A 20,227-nucleotide genomic window follows, 5' to 3' on the forward strand; every position below is an offset into this window, starting at 1 on the left:
CAGGTACATACCTAGCAAGGACCCGCGGTAGCTGTTCCATGAATAAGCTCCACATTTCAATTGTGTCCATCCCCTGCAGTTTCTTTCCCCATCCTATGCATCGTAAATCTTGCCTAATTGCATCATAATTGCCTTTTCCCCCAGTTATACCTTTTTCCCTGCGGTATATACCTATCCCTGCCTATTGCTATTGTAAACATAACCAAATTATGGTCACTATCACCAAAGTGCTCTCCTACCAACAAATCTAACACCTGGCCGGGTTCATTCCCCAGTACCAAATCCAATATGGCATCATCCTTTATTGGTCTGTCTACATCTATAGGACATACCTGGGTAATTTACCACATTGTCGGGTAGATGCCAGTGTTGTAGCTGTACAGGAACAGCTTGGCCAGGGGAGCAGCAAGTTCTGGAACACAAGTCTCCGATACAATTGCCGGAATGTTGTCAGGGCCCGTAGCCTTTGCAGTATCCCGTGTCTCCAACCATTCCTTGATATCATGTGGAGTGAATCGAATTGGCTGGAGCCTGGTATCTTGTGATGCTGGGGACCACTGGAGGAGACCGAGATGGGTCACCCACCCGGCACTTCTGGCTGAAGATTGCTGTGAAAGCTTCAGCCTTACCTTTTACACTGATGTGCTGGGCCCCTCCGTCATTGAGGAGGGGGATATTTGTGGAGCCTCCTCCTTCAGTGAGTTGTTTAATTGTCCCCCACCATTCACGATCGGATGTGGCAGGACCGCAGAGCTTAGATCTGATCGGTTGGTTGTGGGATCACTCAGCTCTGCCTATCACTTACTCCTTATGCTGATTGACAAGTAAATAGTCCTGTTTGGTATCTTCACCGGGTTGGCACCTCACCTTCAGGGCTGCCTGGTGCTGATCCTGGCATGCTCCCCCCCTGCTCTCTCCATTAAACCAGGGTTGATCCCCTGGCTTGATGGGAATGGGTGAGTGGGGGATATGCTGGGCCATGAGGTTACAGATTGTGCTGGAGTACAGCTCTGCTGCTGTTGATGGCCCACAGTGCCTCATGGATGCCCAGTCCATTGCTCGATTGGTTTGAAGTCTGTCCCATTGAGCACAGTGATGGTGTCACACAACACGATGGAGGGCATTCTCAATGTGAAGGTGGGACTTTGTCTCCACAAGGACTGTGTGTTGGTCACCCTTACCGATACTGTCATGGACAGATACACCTGCAGCCGGCAGATTGGTGAGGATGAGGTCAGGAATGTTGTTCCCTCTTGTTGGTTCCCTCCCCACCTGCCCCAGACCCAGTCCAGCAGCTCTGTCCTTTAGGACCCGACCAGCTCGATCAGTAATGCTGCTGCCCAGCCACTCTTGGTGGTGGACAGTGAAATCCCCCAGCCAGATACATTCTGTGCCCTGTCCACCCTCAGTGCTTCCTCCAAGTGTTGTTCAACATGGGGGAGTCCTGATTCATCAGCCGAGGGAGCTCGGTACCTGGTAATCAGCAGGAGGTTTCCTTGTCCATGTTTAACCTGAAGCCAGGAGACTTCATGGGGTCCAGAGCCAATGTTGACTGTATCTCACTGCTGCCCCCTCTGCTGGGTCTGTCCTGCTGGTGGGACAGGACACATCCAGGGATGGGGATGGTGGGCTCTGGGAGATTGTCTGTACGGTAGGATTCTCTCAGTGTGACAATGTCAGGCTGTTCTTGCCCAGTCTGTGAGACAGCTCTCCCAGTGTTGGCACTAGCCCCCAGATGGTAGTGAGGAGGGCCCTGCAGGGTCGACAGGGCTGTTTCTGCCATTGTCTTTTCCAGTAGCTCGGTCAATGCCAGGTGATCTGTCTGGTTTTATTTCTTTAAGAGTTTGTAGTGATTGGTACAGCTAAGTGGCTCACTGGGCCATTTCAGAGGGCAACTGAGAATCACCCACACTGCTGTGGGTCTGGAGTCACATCCAGGCCAGACCCGGTAAGGATGGCAGGTTTCCTTCCCTGAAGGACATTAGTGAATCAGACGGTCTTTCCAACAAATGACAATGGAGTCATGGTTTTCAGTAGATTCTCAATTTCAGATATCTTTTCTTTATTGAATTCAAACTCCACCATCTGTCATGCTGGGATTTGAACCCGGTTCCCCCCCAGAACATTCGCTGCATTTCTGGATTAATAGTCTACCACTTGGCTATTGCCTCCCCCTGGCAAATTCTTCTCTGGCCTTTCAGCCTTCTGTATCCTTGTTATCTCTCTCAGCCTGGGAGCCCTCAGAAACCCCAGCACTGGTTGAATTCTGACCCCTTGTGCACCCCACATTGCGATCGCTCTGTTCGTGGTTCTGGACCCCTAGAACCCCTCCCTCAGTCCATCCCCTCTCTCCCTCGCTTTCTCCTTTATGACACACTGTTAAACCTACCTCTTTGAACACACTTTGGGTTAACTACCGTAATATCTCTCTACATCACACTTAGTTTGATAATCGGTCTTTTGAATCATGAAGCCACATAAAAAATAGAAACAAGGATGAGGCCATTCAGCCATTCGAGCCTGTTCCACCAGGATATGGATCATGGCTGATCATCCAACTCAGTCCCCTGTTCCCATATTCTCCCCAGATTCTTTGTTCCCATGAGCCCCAAGAACTATATCTAACTCTGACATGGAGGAGCCAGTGTTGGACTGGGGTGTTAAAATGTTAAAAATCACAAAACACTAGGTTATAGTCCAGCGGGTTTGTTTGGAAGCAGTAGCTTTCGGAGCGACGCTCCTTAGCTTCATCAAATGGTTTCTGTGGCAGAGAATTCTACAGACTCCCCATCTCAGTCCCAGATAGCCCACCCTGTAATCCTTCCTTTGTGACTGTCAGGCAACCTGGGACTATTTACTATGTTAAAGATACTCTATGAATGGAAGTTATTTTACAGATTCAGCTGAAATACAATGTGGAATATTCTTTCCCTTTTCACTCTGATGAGACAGTTTTCACTTTGAGGCTGTCCTTGGCTCATTGACAGACCCAGTAACAGCAACTGGTAATTGTAATTGCTAAATTATTACTGTGGCTTGTCAGGATAGATATTCCTGTTGCTTTGTCAAATGTGCCTGGGAATGTTCTAGAGGATTGTTGGGTGGATTCTGGAAAGTTCCAAGCATTTCTGAGTGAAGTCATTGGAATCTGGGGTTGCTCATGGTGAGCAAGACAACTGGAAGCAGTCAATGAGTTCAGGCCCACCACATCATCACCACAGCGTCATTTCCTACTGTCTTCCACCCAATACCTCAGTCCCAGCTACAGCTCCTTCTACACTTGCCAACGTTCACTCTCCCTTATGGTTTGTGTCAAATGCTCTCCACTTAATGTATAGTGCCTCATATTCCTAACAATCGTTGTAACTTATTCTAAAGACTCCAGAGTGCCTTTCGTAAAACACCACACCCTGCGCAGTTCAGCTTTGAAACTAAATTCTGAAACAAGGATGTGAGTTTACAACTACAGCAAATAACTGACCTCCTGCCTCCCCAAAGCCTGTCCCATCTACAAGGCACAAGTCAGGAGTGTGATGGAACACTCCCCACTCTGCCTGAGTTGGGGACAGCTCCAACAACACTCAAGAAGCTCAACACCATCCAGGATAAAGCAGGCCCTGCTTGATTGGCCCCACATCCACAAACACCCCCTCCACCAATAGTACCTCAGTAACAGCAGTGTGTACCATCTACAAGATACACTGCAGAAATTCACCAAAGACCCTCAGAACAGCACCTTCCAAACCCACGACCGCTTCCATCCAGAAGGACAAGGGCAGCAGATACATGGGAACACCACCCCCTGCAAGTTCCCCTCCGAGCCCCTCACCATCCTGACTTGGAAATATATCGCTGTTCCTTTACTGTCACTGAGTCACAATCCATGAACTCCCTCCCTAAGAGCATTGTGGGTCTACCCACAGCACATGGACTGCGGCAGGTCCAGAAGGCAGCTCACCCCCTCCCCCCCTCTCTAGGGGCAACTAGGGACGGGCAGTAAATGCTGGGTCCAGCCAGTGATGCCCACCTCCTTGAGTATATTTTAAATAATGCGCTGAGCAGTGCATATTTGGATCTGGATGAAGTTACAGATGATGGATCAGTACAGTTCGGGATGCGTTGGCCTCACTTTGACAGACAGCTTAACAATCGTCAGACAAGCTAGGCTGTAAAGATTTTATTGGAAGCATAAAATAATTGACACACTGAACAGTAAAATGTAATAAAAGATAGCCACATTGTTCATCCTCCCTTCGTTTAAATGTAAATTGTTATCAGCAGTAAATCAGAGATGCCATGACCCAAATTGCAGAGGCGTCGATGTGGATGTTTACTCAGCTGCACGTGGAAGGACAGGACTACAGTGTTTCTCTCTGTACAGGCCGAGTCCACTCAGAGTAAGGACATGGCTGCCTGCTATTGACCAGTATCATAGGTCCCCCTAGCGATGAACTGCACTCCTCCAATTCCCCCAGACAATGGATTGTCTCCAACCTGATCTATCTTGTCCAATAATTCTGAGCCTTGCTGGCGCCTCTCGCTCTCGGATCCCTCAGTATTTACAGAGTACTTGCAGAGCTTGTTATTTCTGACGACCAGCTGGTGAAGCCTTTCTGTAGTTGGCTACATCTGATGATCACGACTTGTCTATTAATAGCCTGTGTGAGAGTGGCTAGATCCCATCCAAATCTAGTTGGTTCCTTCGTACATACTCTCTCTCACGCGCGCGTGCGCGCACACGCACACATTCTCACTTACACTCACACTCGCACAAGCGCGCGCACACACACATATTCTCTCACACACACACGCACACTCACACTCTCTCTCTCTCTCTCTCTCTCTCTCTGACTCATTACGCCTGGATTTACAAATGTTAAATACAAATTGATTTGATTTAACATAACACTACAAAGAATATGCAATGCTGAATCAGGCCACTCAGCCCAACTAGTCTGTGCTTGAATTTATGCTAAACAAGAGTCCCCTCTCACTGCATTTGCCTCATTTTAGCAGCTCATACCAGTTCCCTTTCTCTCATGGATTTTGCCTGGATTCTTTTTGAACACATTAAAGCTGCCTGTGTGAACCACAGTCGGTGGTAATCATCGCCGTATTCTAACAGTGCCCTCTCTCTCTCTCTCTCTCACTCTCTCTCTCATAACGTTTCTCCCCATCAGATTCATTAGGAACTATCCAGCAGTGACAGCCCTGGTTTCAGATTCTCCCACAAAGATCTCTTCACATTGACCCTGTCTAACACATTCATATTTTTAAAGACCTCGATTCGATCACTTGCCTAAAAGTTAAACTCCCAGTTTGAATTTTACTTAAAGTGGGACGTAGCATTTGCTTTTAACAGAGTGTTTGCAATTTTACCACAGCGCTGCCATTATGTTCTTGGATTCATAGTTGAGGAAGATTGAATTCATATACCATTACGGGCATTTTGAGAGTTTGAACTGAGTTTCTAATCAATCTGTAACAAACAATGGATCTTAGTAAAAGTGACCATGGGACAGTCCGATTAGAATAACAATTGGTCCTGTAATACCCTTCAGAGAGGGACTCAGCCCTCATTATCCAGTTTGGTTTATGGAGTGACTTGAGGGTTTGGATCACTGTGGTTGAAGTGGACAGGTCAGAATGATTAAAACCTCAGGCTCTGATTGTATGATATTGATGCGACTGAAAGGCTTTGAGTAGATTCATTGGAACCAGCTCTCACGTCCTGTTGCTATTACTTGTCCCAACTGGGAACTGGGGCCCACATGAAGGCTTTGGCAGGAGGCAGGCTCAGAGTTGATAAACAGTAAAGATTTATTACACTATACACCAGTGTTAGTTACATACAGTTGGAGAGATGTATTCACCTCTTGTGAGATCAGGCTCAACTTAAGAGGAAGCGCACATTACAGTTAGTAAGTATATGGGCTTAGAACCAGAATAGCTGCGTGCGATGAGTCTGCAAAAACTGGGACTGACAAATTAATGATCCTGTTGCAACTGGTTTGCTCATCTAGACAGATGCTGAATGAGGAAGGGAGTTGAAGGTTGTGGAGTATAAGCAGGAAGGTGGGGTTGAGGATTATCAGATCAGTCATGATCTCATTGAATGATGGAGTAGACATAAGTACATCACAACTAGGAGCAGGAGTAGGCCATTCAGCCCCTCCATGAACTCTATGCACATTTTGAGTGGGTGTCCACAACGAATAAGAACATTGAATCTATGAAAGGGCCTTCATGATCGCGAATAAGAACATTGAATCTATGAAAGGGCCTTCATGATCGATATGTAACTGGGTCCAGGTTACCCGTCCACTGCCATGAATGAGGGGGAGTTGCTAGCGGTAATGTTTGTCTTTGTTGGCACTCTGGATCCTGCCCTACCAGTGTGGCTATGTCTGTGTACAGTCCTAGCCACCAAACATCAACTCTCACCAACACCTGTATTTGGAAATGCAAGGCTGATGGTGGTGCTGTTCAGCCAGTATCTGGTGTAACCTTTGCTCAGAACAATCACTCTTACTCTCCATAATAGGATACCGCCCTCCACTGTGATCCGGTCTCTGTAGACCCAGAAAGGTTTCAGTTCTGATTGTGATGCTTTGGTTCCTCCGTCACCGCTAACTATTTCAGTTTTGCCAGGACTGGATCCTTCTGTGACCAAAGTCTGATATTGTCAGCTGTGACTGGAAAAGTGTGTCCAGAAAATTTAAGACATTACGGACTCTTCCAGCGGGATTACCCCCAGGTGTGTATGTGATAGCGGGAGGTGGCTCAATGTGTCTGCATTTGCTACTCAGCCTCCTGGATGGTGTAATTATATGCGATTAGTATTGGATCTCACTGTTGTCACCACTGAGATAACTCCACAGTGGCAGGTATCCCATCACTGAGTCCCCTTTTATTTACTTGTGGAGAGTCCCTGACCCTGACCGAGCTCCGTCTAAGCCAGCTCTCAGAGTGAGCAGAACCCCGGACACTCCTATTTATATCTGTCAGCCAGGGCTCCCTGATCTTTTTATTTATTCCCAGGATGAGGGTGTCGCTGGGTTGCCCATCCCTAATTACCGAGAGGGCAGTTAAGAGTCAACTCCACTGCTGTGGGTGCTGAAATCACATGTAGGCCAGATCAGCTAAGGCTGGCAGATTCTTTCCCTGAAGGACATTAATGAACAGGATGGGGTTTTTCCAATGATCAGCAATGGATTCACAGTCATCACTAGGCTGTTAATTCCAGATTTTACTGAGCTCCAGTTACACCATCTGCTGTGGTGGGATTCCAGCATGGCTCCTCAGAACATTCTGGATTAACAGCCGAGTGATAAATACCACTGGGCTGTCACCTCCCCTAACTTGGACCAGGTTAACAGCCCCAATCAGGGAACTCACCTGGCTGACCTTGTTCCAGGTAAAAACACTGACTGCAGATGCTGGAAACCAGACTCTGGATCAGTGGTGCTGGAAGAGCACAGCAGGCCAGGCAGCATCAAGGAGCATCAGTCATTTCAATTTCTGTTTTCATCAGAGATTTCCAGCATTTGCAGTATTTTGCTTTCATCTGAAGGTCAAAGGGAGATTTGCCCTCTGTTTAATGGGGATGCTCAAAACCAGGGTAGCATTTTGACAGAGTAAATCTGGAAAAGGAGTTCCACTGGGAGAAGGGTCAACAAGCCAAGGATGCAGATTTAAGGTGGAAGCATAATGATCCTGAGTGGGAATGGGTAGGGGTGGTTTTTGGTGCTGAGCTGTTGGGTCTAGGGTACACTCTGTGTGGTGTAAGGAGCATGTGTTGTTCAGCAGGGACTCCTGAGTGTCACACTCAGTGACCGGGAGTGAATGGTGATAAGGTGAGAGGTCACTGTGAGGGGAACATAGACATGGTGGTATACCCATGTCTCTGATAACATGGCTGACCTCTTTCAATAATGATCATTCTATCAAGTTCATGCTGAGGTCACCCAGAAGTTGGCCAATTCGTGCAAAATGTCTGATTGAATCTTTCTCCAGCTCCTTTCAATGGCCAATTCCAGATCACAACAACTCGCTGAGTTAAAACAGTCTCCTCATCTCCCTTGCTTTTTCTTGTCAATTATCTTAAGCAGGTACGGTCAAAGGGTCATATTTGAGAAGATGTGGTAAATCAAAGAGTAGAGACAAGGCTAAAGAGAAAAGTATTAATGTGGGAGATGATAAACAGGCCATGACAGGAAGGGATAGAGTATGAATCTAGCAGTCAGCCAACAGATAAGACTAGAATTTACAGAAAGAGCACAAGGATAAATCTAATGGCTCTGTATTTAAACACAACATTTTTGAAACAAAACAGATGACCTAAGTGTGCAAATAGTACGAGCTCATAACTGTTATAGAGCCATGGTTGCGACTGAAGTGAATTGTTTCTGAATATTAAAGGGTCGCGGATATTTTGGAAGGAAGCTGGGAAAAGGTGGAGGGATTTATGTAAATAACTTAGATGAAGGGTCAGAGGATATGGTTGCCAAATTTGCTGATGACACAAAGATAGGTTGAAAATTGAGTTGTGAAGAGAATATCAGGAGGCTACAATGGAATAAAGAGGTAAATGAATGACTAAAGATATGGCAAATGGAGGATAATGTTAGACAATAATGTCAGGCTCGGTGATGTTGCCTATTTTGACAGGGCAAGTTTGCCCATTTTATATCTTGGACATAAAGCAGCACAGTATCTGAGTGGTGAGAGGTTTCTGAGGGATCGGACTACTAGCCCATGAAGTGCAAAAGGATGGAATGCAGGAACACAAGTAATTAAGAAAGATAAGGCAATGTTATAATTTATTGCAAAGAAAATTGATTACTACAGTAAAGAAATTACACTTCATTCATACAGGGTGCTAGTGAAACTGCATCTAGAGCACCGTGTACAGTCCTGGTTATCTCATTAAAGGAAGGAACTAATGCATTAGAAGCAGTTCAGAGAAGCTTCATGTAACTAATAACTGGAATGATTGCATTTACTTATATGGAGAAGTCGGAGAGGTTGGAATTATATCTGAGTTTGGAAGTGTAGAGGCAACTGGATTGAAACATCTCCGATCCTGAGGGATCTTGACTGTGTGGATGTGGAAAGGATATTTTCTGTTGTGGGACAGTCTAGAACAAGGGGTCAGGGTTGCCTTTTTGGAATGTGCCTATGCAGAGGAAGTCTGGAGAGAAATGCAGTGGTGTTTGTCGAGGTTCGTCCCGAGCAGCGCCGTGATGCGGGACTCTGTGCTCTACGGTCTGTTCCCCGGGACGCACACCGAGACGAACATCGACTGCACCTGGAGGATCATCAACTCGGTGAAGGACGCTCTCTGGGTGGTCCGAAACCTATTGATCTTCCAGCTGAAGGAGTTGACCCCGACTGAGTGTTGCAGACTGGCACATTCCAAGGTCCAGGACTACGTGTTGAGGGACGCGCTGAAGCTTGGGGCAGCTGCTACCAAGGCGCGATGGGGAAAGACCACCGTACATCTGCCTGCCTAAGAAGAACAGGGGGCCCACCCTGTCAGTTGGGCTCTGCTTACACCTCAGCAGAAGAGCTGGATAGTAAATGTACAGAGTTGTATACAGGACAAATACATTTCAATGTCTGTATGTAAAGCAATGTGATGTGTACACAAGAATAGCATGACCAATTGTATAGAGATCCAAATCATTTTATGAATAAAGTATATTTTTGAAAAAAACATTTGAGACATAGATGGGGAGAGTGCTTACTCTCTCTACGGGGATTGAGTCTTTGGAATTCCCTTCCTCAAATGGAAGACCATAGAATAGTACAGCATTGTGCAGGCCCTTCGGCCCTTGATGTTGTGCTGTCCTTTTGTCCAACTTTAAGAGTCCGTGTATATTTTTAAAGCAGGGATGAAAGGAATTGTGTTAAACAAGGGGGCGGGGTAACATTGTCAGGAATAGTTAGGGAAGGTGACAGTCAGATCAGCCATGATCCTACTGAAGGGTGGAGCAGGTTGGAGGGGTTTAATGTCAAGAGTGTGGTGCTGGAAAAGCACAGCCGGTCAGGCAGCATCTGAGGAACAGGAGAGTCCGCGTTACGAGCATAAGGAGGGGCTTAATGGCCTACTCTGACTTCTCCAAATTCCTATGTTTGTACTTTCACTAAATCCATATTCCTGACCCTTCTCCTAGCTGAGAATCCTCAGGCTTTTGAAAACTCAACTAAATCTCTGCTTTCATCTCCTGTGCTTTAAGGAGGAAAATTACAATCGCTCCACTTTCACTGAAACCCCTGACCCCTTGTGCCTTTCTGGTAAATCTCAGCACCCTCCCCAAGGTCTGACCATCTTGCAGAGCCGAGAACTGAAATACAATACTCCAGTTGTGGGTGAACATGTGATTTGGAAAAGTTTTGAACAATATCTTTGATTTTTTTTAACACTTTACTTTCATTTCACACGCGCAGTGTCCTGTATGCTTTTCTGCAAACTCTTATCATCGATAAAAGCTTTATTGGAACTCAGTGGAATTGACCAGCCAAGTTTGTTAACACAACTGAAGTCTACAGCACTAAGATTTGTCAAGAAAATAGAAAGTGCAATTATCCCTGCAAATTCTACAGCATATTACATTCTACAGCAGGTTAATACACTGCCATAAAAAATAATCAATACTTACTGTCGCACTCAATGTTCAGTTTCGAATAAAAGGATGATAAAATGTTTTTAGAATGGTGTGGTGGAACAAAGTAAGAAATATTTAAATAAGAAGAGGCCATTCAGCCCATCAATCTGTTCCTACGTTCAGTGGGATCAAAGCTGATCCCCTTCTTCGCTCCATCTAGACCGGGGGAAATGGTTTAAAGGTAAGGAATTTCCTACCTGAGATGGCAATGAGGAGGATTGTATTTGTCTGAGAGTCTTTGGAATGCTCCTTTCCAGTGAGTGGTGGAGGTGTGGGGTTGGGGCGTGGGGTGGGTGAATATTTTTAAAATGGAGGTTGATAGATTCCAGTGTAATTGGGGAATCAAAGGCTTTGGGGAGTGAGTTAGGGAAGAAGGACACAATCTGTTGGCCATAACCTTGTTGAATGAAGGAACACTCCTGCTTCTCATCCCTGCCTGGGTCCCGCTAACAGAATCACAAAATTGTTATGGCAGGGAAGGAGGCCGTTCAGCCCACCATGCCTGCTGCTGGTACCAATCTCCTGCCTTTCCCCCAAATCTGTGCACACCAATCCCATGTACTATCCCTCAGTAGAAATCACCAGAGCACGTTTTATTGACTCTTCCAGATGGTGTGGCTGATCCGTGTGGTAATTGGCTACTCACAAGTTCGGAATGCTCTTGGTATTTGGGTTCTCAGGGTGAAAATTCCAGAGAAATGTAAGGAGTTACGGCAGAGTTTGGAAACTGTTGGAGACTTACACCTGGAACAGAGGCAATGAAGACATGATCAGTCAGAAGAGAGCTGAAAATGTGTTGCTGGTTAAAGCGCAGCACTGATGAAGGGCTTTTGCCCGAAACGTCGAATTTCCTGTTCCTTGGATGCTGCCTGACCTGCTGCGCTTTAACCAGCAACACATTTTCAGCTCTGATCTCCAGCATCTGCAGACCTCACTTTTTACTCAGTCAGAAGAGAGTCTCAATGGAGCAAAACAAGAAAGATTTGCCTCTGGCATGGGGCCAGTTACTGGTGATCGCAGACTGAGTGTCATTGGTGAAACATCTCGGAGGAAGAATGGTCCTTCTTGTTGTCTTTACCTTCTGGAATGTTCTGAAAAGATAGTGGATGCTGATTTCATCAACATTTCAAAAGGGAGTTTGGTGACGATGAGGGCAAAAGGAAAGGTGCGATTGTTGGAGGAACTCGAAGTCTGGCAACAGCTGAGGAGAGGCACACAACGTTAATGTTTTCAGTCAGTTGCGAAGAAGAGTCTCTGGACTTGAAAAGTTACCTCTGTTTCTCTCCAGATGTGATGCCTGACCTGTTAGGTTCCTCCAACAATTTCTGTTTTTGGTTCAGGTTCCAGTATCCACAGTCCTTTGCTTTACATTATGAAGCCTGTCCCATCTTTATTAGAACCCACATGGAAACGATGGGCCAAATAGCCTCCTGCTGGGCTGTAATCACTGGTGATACAGTGAAATTTTACATTCTCTGTGTCTCCTTCTCTTTCAGACACCAGGACAATATCAATTCGCCCTGAACAAAACCAACCAGGTATACCTGTGGTGTGCCTTTCTTGACTTCAGGTGAGCTGGTATATCGACACTCTTGAGATTTGGGGTGGCACGGTGGCTCAGTGGTTAGCACTGCTGCCCCTCAGCGCCAGGAACTCAGGTTCAATTCCAGCCTCAGGTGACTGTGTGGAGTTTGCACATTCTCCCCGTGTCTGCGTGGGTTTCCTCTGGGTGCTCCGATTTCCTCCCACAATCCACAAGACCATTAGATAGGAATGGAAATAAGGCCATTCATCCCATCAAGTCAACTCTGCCATTCAATCATGGCTGATGGGCGTTTCAGTGCCATTTACCCGCATTCTCCCTGTAGTCCTTAATTCCTTTCGAGATCAAGAATTTATCAATCCAAAATCTGAGTCCCTGAGTTTCTTTAAGCCATGAGCCGTTTTCCAAACTGTCGTGTGAACGTTTTCCAAGCCCACTCCAGACACAGTCTAACTAATGACCTGGACATTCAGAATGATGTGCTTTGACTTGTTTGGTAACTTTAGCTAAAGTTTTCGAGATGATCCGTGATCTTCATCACTGCCCTTTTATCTCTCCTCACAGCTCGGGCTCTGCTGTCTGGTCGAACGAAGGCTGCATTCGGATTGGTGGGAACATTTCCTACTCGGTCTGCCTGTGTAACCACCTCACCAACTTTGCCATTCTCATGCAGGTGGTCCCCCTAGAGGTCAGTGAACTGGGCTCCCCATCAAAAATCAGGAAACAGCCCCCCCCCACCCCGACTCTGAAAGAAAGAGATCAAACTCAAGTAACCAGAGCCCCTGCCTTGAGATTCAGCCACTGTTGCCATGCATCCACTGTGTGCACAGCAAGATCCCATAGGATGGCTGTCCTGTTGGGCTAGTTTTGATGGTGCTGTTTGAGGGAGGAATATTCACTGGGACACTGTGAGGGCTGAGGGCGGGCTGAGGGTATATATTGACCCTGATCTTCGAGGAATATTGAGGAGTTTTGATTCTGCAAGAGGGTAGACTGGAATGAAGGACGCATCGTCCTCCAGTACCATCCCTCTTGGCTAAATGTCCTCAGGGGTTAATCAGACACTGGAGCTGGTGTGAGGTGAGGGGGTAAGGTGGGGGTGGGGTGATGGGTAGGGTGGGGGTGGGGGTATGGGGTAGGGTAGAGGTGGGGGTGGGGTGGGTGTAAGGTGGGATTGGGGTGAGGGGTGGGGTGAGGGTATGGGGTAAAGTGGGGTTGAGGTGAGGGGTGGGGTGGGGGTATGGGGTAAGGTGGGGGTGGGGTGAAGGGGTAAGGTGGGGGCGGGGTGAGGGGTGGGGTGGGTGAGGGGTAAGGTGGGGGTGGGGTTACGGGGTAAGGTAAGGTGGGGTGAGGGGTACGGTAGAGATGTGAAGGGTAAGGTGGGGGTGGGGTGAAGGGATGGGGTGGGGTGAAGGGATAATGTGGGGGTGGGGTAAGAGAATGGGGGTGGGTGAGGGGTAAGGTGGAGGTGGGGTGAAGGGGTAAGGTGGGGGTGGGGTGAAGGGATAAAGTGGCGGTGGGGTGAATGGGTAAATGGGGTGAGGGGTAGGATGGGAGTGGGGTGAAGGGTAAGGTGTGAGTGGGGTAAGGGTAAGGTGGGAGTGGGGTGAGGGGTAGGGTGGGGTTGGGTTGGGGTGAAGGGGTGGGGGGTGAGGGGTGAGGTGGGGATGTGATGTGGGTTGTACCCAATGAGCCTGGAACTCTATGGAGAATTGGATCAGGGTGTGAAAGGGAATGATTTACTGGAACTGACCAGAAGTCGGCTGGGGAGGAGCTGAACTGCTCTGTGAGAGGGCTAGCAGAGGATGGATGGCTTGAATGGCCTTGGTTTGCACAGTGACATTTCTCTGATTGTGTAATTGTGTAATTACAAAGAGCAATGATATTCCAGAGGCACCTGTTCACACAACAGAGAGATGAGATACTGCTGCAACTGGGGCTCAATTGGGAATTTCAAAACTGCGATCGATAGTTTGTTTTGGGCAAGATTGAAAAGGTTTCAGAAGCCTGGGCAGAGAGATGGAGTTGGGATAGAGCCAGCATCATGGTGCTGAGCAAAGGACAGGCTCAAAGGGACTGAATTATTTTGTCTTGACTTTAATGCGTTCAGTTTAATTGATGGGTTCTCTCTGTACAGAGAGAATAAAGAATTTGGATTGTTGACTTCAGAATAAAAAATCTTAAAGGTAGATTTAATAAAGACTTTGAAGAGCTTTGATAGAGCGAATAAGCAAAAGCTGTTTCCATTTTCAGGACAGTCAGTAATAAGAAGAAAACTAATTACGTTCAAGTGAAAAGGAACCAAGAGTTGTGTTGGTTTTTAAACAGAGCAAGCTCGGGACCCAGGAACATTGAATTCGGAGCTGCAGCTGGCTATTTGACTCTTGAGCCTGCTCCAGCGTTCAGTAAGATCACTCCTGTTGTAGTTGTGGTCTCCCAATCCCATTCCCAATCCCAATCCCAATCCCAATCCCAATCCCAATCCAAGAGTCCCTTCTCAGTCAGAAATCTTTCAACCCCAACATAAGTAATTGGACAGAGCCAGCCTTCACTGTCTTAATAACCATCTTAAAGAGAAAGTGGATCCTCATCGCTGTCTTCAATGGGGAGACCTCTTATTCGAAAAGAACAAAACACAAGGTGGAGTAGGCCATTCGGCCCATTCACATGATCAGGGTTAATCCTTGATCTCAAAACCATATTCCTATTTTCTTCTCAAACCCCTGGGAGCCTCAAATGTCTAAAAATGTACCAGTGACTGGCTTCCACTGGTAGCGAATTCCATAGTCTACCCTCTGAAGTACAAATGCTTCCTTATCTCAGCCATGGAATATTAAACTCTGTTCCCAGTTTGAGTTGCCCTTCACAGGAGAAAGCATGGTCTCAGATGCTATCCAATCCAGTCCATTCAGGATCTTTTCTCATTCTGGTAAACTCTGACCCAATTTTCCTTCATAAATCTAATCCCTTCATCCCAGGAATGAGTTGAGTGAAGCTGCTGTGAACCGTAATCAGTGCAATGGGATCCTCTTACATGTAGGGTCACCATATTTCTGCACAGTGCTCCAGACGTGATCTCACCAAGAGCCTGTGCAGTAAAACACGCTTACTTCTATATTCTATTCCCTTCAGAAACACCAAACCAGTTATGGTGAAATGATCTGAATGCAAAGAGAAAAGGTTTGTCTATGCTGTCCTGGGTATAACATCACAACCATCAATGTAACTGGAAGAGGCATCAAGACAAACCTTCCTGAGAGTCAATACCTTCAACAACAACAACAACAATAACGGCAGAAACTGCTGCAGGAGCTCAGCAGCTCTGGCAGCCTCTGTGGAAAGAACCAGAGTGAACGTTTCACATCCTCAGAACAGAAACAATACCTTACTTTCCTCTTGGGGACCCTGCACCCTCTGACCTCAATACCCAGATCAATAACCTTAGGGCCTGGGCACCATCTCCCATCTCCTTACCCCAAACCCCCACACACACCAGGCCCTGTCATCACATGAGCTGCTACCACACACAGCCCATTGTCAGTCAGTAATGGTCCCAACGAGCAGCTATTCACTCTCCCCGAATTTACCCACTCCTCTGCCTGCCCAACACACACACAGTCTCTCTCTCTCTCTCTCTCGCTCTCTGTCTCTGTCTGTCTGTCTGTCTCTCTCTCTCTCTGGGCTCCATCTCCACATATCATTTAAGCCAACTCCTCAACATAAACACCAACCTTTTCCCAGCTACAATCAGTTCTGAGGAAGGGTCACTGGGTCTGAGACATTAACTCTCTCCACAGCTCTGTAGCCAGACCTGCTGAGTTTCTCCAGCAGTTTCAGTTTTTGTTTCTGATTTCCAGTATCTGCATCACTTAGCATTATTTTCCCTCTGTTATGATTTGGAAAGTGCTGCCTGAATCGATGTTGGAAAGACAGAATTTTTAATACATCCTTTAAAAACCAAACATTTTCAGGGCCACAGAGAAAGAGCAGGGGAATTGGATTTATTAGAGAGCTCTCTCAAAGGGGCTGGCACAGGCATGATAGGGCTGAATGGCCTGTTTCTCTGCTATTTCATGAATTTATTCAATAATGAAACAGGAAGAGAATAAAAGGTGGTGAATCTATGGAAGTGTTTGCCACCTGGAGGCCAGGTCATTGTGTAAATTTAAGACTGAGATAGATAAGTTCTCGATTGTCAAGGGGATCAAAGGTTATGGGGAGAAAGTGGGAAAATGGGATTGAAAAACCTATCACCATGATTGAATGGTGGAGCAGGCTCAATGGGCAGAATGGCCTAATTTCTGCTCCTATCTCTAAAAGTTTTATCTTCCGCCAGAAAGTGAAAGGTGGAGGGTTTGAAACCAGTAAAGGATTTGGAGGAGAAGTGTTTGAAAAGATCGAACCTGTCTCGAATAACAAATGAAATAAACTGAGAAGAAAAATTGGCACTGATTTTAGAGAGGGGTTGTGCTTAATCAGCTTCCTTCAACTCATTGAGGAAGTAACAGCAAGAATAGACTCGGGTGATGTGGTAGATGTCAGGTATTTGGCTTTAGGAAGGTTTTTGGATAAAGTTTGGGCAGATAAATAAAGTCAGAGCTTGTGGAGTGCAGAGGTAAGAGGTGCAATGTGCTCCAATCAGGGAACAACACACTGGGGAAAAGCAGCTACTTGGATGAGCAAGACAGAGAACTGGTGTTCCACATGAGTGTGCGCTGGGATCAGCTGTTTACAATTGACAAAAGGGATGGGGAATGGGGAGCAGAGGTACTAACGTGTGGAGAAGGTTGGAGGTTGTAACTAATGTAGGGGAGGAGTGAACAGCTCCTAATGGCGCTAGAATGGGCTCAGTAATGAAAACCACGCTGAGAGACCAATATTGATTAGACTGATTGTACCCAGGTTATTGTTGAGACCTATCATGAGGCCATACTGGCCCAGGAATGGTCCCTGGTCTTGATGTAAATGGGACTCACGATGCAGGGAATGCTCAGGGGCTGGGGGAGGGTGGCCTGAGCAACTCTATGCCTTTGTCACCTCCTGGAAAACCCCATTTAAATTGCCTCAGGAAGGCCATGTTTGATTCAGTACCCAGGATATGTTCAAAGATATGCAGGCTGGTGGATTGTGGGGGAGAGGGTGTGGGGGAGCTGGGATGCTTGTCAGAGGAGTAGTGATCACTCAATGGGCTGAATGGCCTCAACCTGCACTGGAGACATTCTACGATATGATGACATCAGGTCTACCCAACAATATCTGGTGGCAGGTGAGGGAGCGAGAGAGGCAGGCAGGAAGGCCGAACTTGCATTGAAATAGCACCTTTCACATCCTCAGGACATTCTCAAAGCACTTTAGGGTTGGATGGTTTGAGCTATAGGGAGAGGTTGATTAGGCTGGGGCTGTTTTCCCTGGAGCGTCGGAGGCTGAGGGGTGATCTTATAGAGATTTATAAAATCATAAGGGGCATAGATAGGGTAAATAGACAAAATCTTTTCCATGGGGTCAGGGAGTCCAGAACTAGAGGGCATAGGTTTAGGGTGAGAGGGGAAAGATATGACAGAGATTTACGGGGGAGCTTTTTCACACAGAGGGTGGTACGTGTATGGAATGAGCTGCCAGAGGAAGTGGTGGAGGCTGGTACAATTACAACATTTAAGAGGCATTTGGATGGGTATATGAATAGGAAGGGTTTGGAGGGATATGGGCCGGGTGCTGGCAGGTGGGATTAGATTGGGTTGGGATATCTGGTCAGCATGGACGGGTTGGACCGAAGGATCTGTTTCCATGCTGTACATCTCTATGACTCTATAATTCCAGAGACAGTGATATATTTGCTGAGTGTAGTCACAGCTGCAAGGCAGCAGTCAGTTTGTGCACAGCTCGATCCCACAGACAACAGTATGTTGTTTGATCAGTGGTTTGTTTCCTGCATGTGAACCTGAGGCTGGTGTAACTGGTAAGATTGGACCACCCTCCTGTTGGCAGCTCACACATTCAGAAAATCATTCCTCAAACAGCCAGACAGCTCAATATTTTATTGAAGAAAACAAACTCTGGAACATACGCTGAAAGATTCCGTTCTTAAAATAGATTGGTTTTCACTGGTTCCTGATGTTGCAATTTATCAAAAGAGCACTATCGCTTTAATTGATTCTGTTTGCAAACCTTCAACAGACTTAAGGCTGAAAAACAGCTTCTTTTAATATTCTATGAAGAAAAACTGGCATTCTCCTCCAGCCCCTACACCCCCTCCCTATCTCTGTAATCCCCTCCAGCCCCTACACCCCCTCCCTATCTCTGTAAACCTCTCCAGCCCCTACACCCCCTCCCTATCTCTGTAACCCCCTCCAGCCCCTACACCCCCCCCATCTCTGTAACCCCCTTCAGCCCCTACACCCCCTCCCTATCTCTGTAACCCCCTCCAGCCCCTACACCCTCTCCCTATCTCTGTAACCCCCTCCAGCCCCTACACCCCCTCCCTATCTCTGTAACCCCCTCCAGCCCCTACACCCCCTCCCTATCTCTGTAACCCCCTCCAGCCCTTACACCTCCTCCCTATCTCTGTAACCCCCTCCAGTCCCTACACCCCCTCCCTATCTCTGTAACCCCGTCCAGTCCCTACACCCCCTCCCTATCTCTGTAACCCCCTCCAGCCCCTACACCCCCTCCCTATCTCTGTAACCCCCTCCAGCCCCTACACCCCCTCCCTATCTCTGTAACCCCCTCCACCTCCTCGATCTCTGTACTTGCCCAGTTCTGCTCTGATGCTTTTGGGATTTTTCTTGCCCCCAACCTGGTGGCTGTGTCTGTGTTGCCTTGGGGGGGGGGTTTCCCCCCTCATCCCCTCTGCCTCTCCCTCAAGCGTTGCTGAAGATGCACTTTGACCAGGTGTTGATACCTGTCCAATAGCTGTACTTGGACCAGTTCCAACTCGACAATATGCCTGTGAGGTGTTTTGTATGCGTTTTATGTTCAGTGTTATATAAATGCACATTCTTGTTGGCATCCTTCACCAGGGTGAAGGCCAGTTTGTTTCTGTACTGCGATAGTTAAAGCAGACTGGAAAAGGGAAGGGGATTGGATGTGTGGGCTGTGCAGGGATGAGTGATCACGGTGCCAGAGGACTCTCATAAGAAAAGAGTTGGTTCCCTTGGGCTAGCCAGGGAAATTAAATCCATATCAGAGGGGACTTGGTGCAGTAAACATTGACAAACTGAGACCGGAATACGGAACACTTTCAATACTGGGAGTGAGGGGGGAGAGTGGGATTAGACTGGATGGGATATTAAAGGGAGTGGGGAGAGTGGGGTCAGACTGGGTGGGATATTAAAGGGAGTGGGGAGTGAGGGGGGAGAGTGGGATTAGACTGGATGGGATATTAAAGGGAGTGGGGAGAGTGGGGTCAGACTGGGTGGGATATTAAAGGGAGTGGGGAGTGAGGGGGGAGAGTGGGATTAGACTGGGTGGGATATTAAAGGGAGTGGGGAGAGTGGGGTCAGACTGGGTGGGATATTAAAGGGAGTGGGGAGTGAGGGGGGAGAGTGGGATTAGACTGGGTGGGATATTAAAGGGAGCGGAGAGTGAGGGGGAGAGTGGGGTCAGACTGCGTGGGATATTAAAGGGAGCGGGGAGTGAGGGGGAGAGTGGGATTAGAGCTAGTGGGATTTTTTTAATATTTCAAAAATATACTTTATTCATAAAATGATTTGGATCTCTATACAATTGGTCATGCTATTCTTGTGTACACATTACATTGCTTTACATACAGACATCGAAATGTATTTGTCCTGTATACAACTCTGTACATTTACTATCCAGCTCTTCTGCTGAGGCGTCAGCAGAGCCCAACTGACTGCATGGGCCCCCTGTTCTTCTTAGGCAGGCAGATGTACGGTGGTCTTTCCCCACCGCGCCTTGGTAGCAGCTGCCCCAAGCTTCAGCGCGTCCCTCAGCACGTCCTGGACCTTGGAATGTGCCAGTCTGCAACACTCAGTCGGGGTCAACTCCTTCAGCT

At 47.2% G+C, this 20,227-nt stretch overlaps 1 protein-coding gene across 2 annotated transcripts in view; it reads left to right on the top strand.

Annotated features, from left to right (window-relative positions):
- The window catches only part of adgrd1 (adhesion G protein-coupled receptor D1), a 299,554-nt gene that overhangs the window by 107,849 nt on the left and 171,478 nt on the right, over positions 1-20,227 (top strand). For both annotated transcript variants that reach the window (XM_060843366.1, XM_060843367.1), the window contains 2 exons: positions 12,167-12,240; positions 12,778-12,901. In XM_060843366.1, the coding sequence (XP_060699349.1) occupies positions 12,167-12,240; positions 12,778-12,901 (198 nt within the window). The remainder of the gene's footprint in view (positions 1-12,166; positions 12,241-12,777; positions 12,902-20,227) is intronic.

Source organism: Hemiscyllium ocellatum, chromosome 24, assembly GCF_020745735.1.
Source record: "Hemiscyllium ocellatum isolate sHemOce1 chromosome 24, sHemOce1.pat.X.cur, whole genome shotgun sequence".
In the NCBI taxonomy this organism is placed as follows: Eukaryota; Metazoa; Chordata; class Chondrichthyes; order Orectolobiformes; family Hemiscylliidae; genus Hemiscyllium; species Hemiscyllium ocellatum.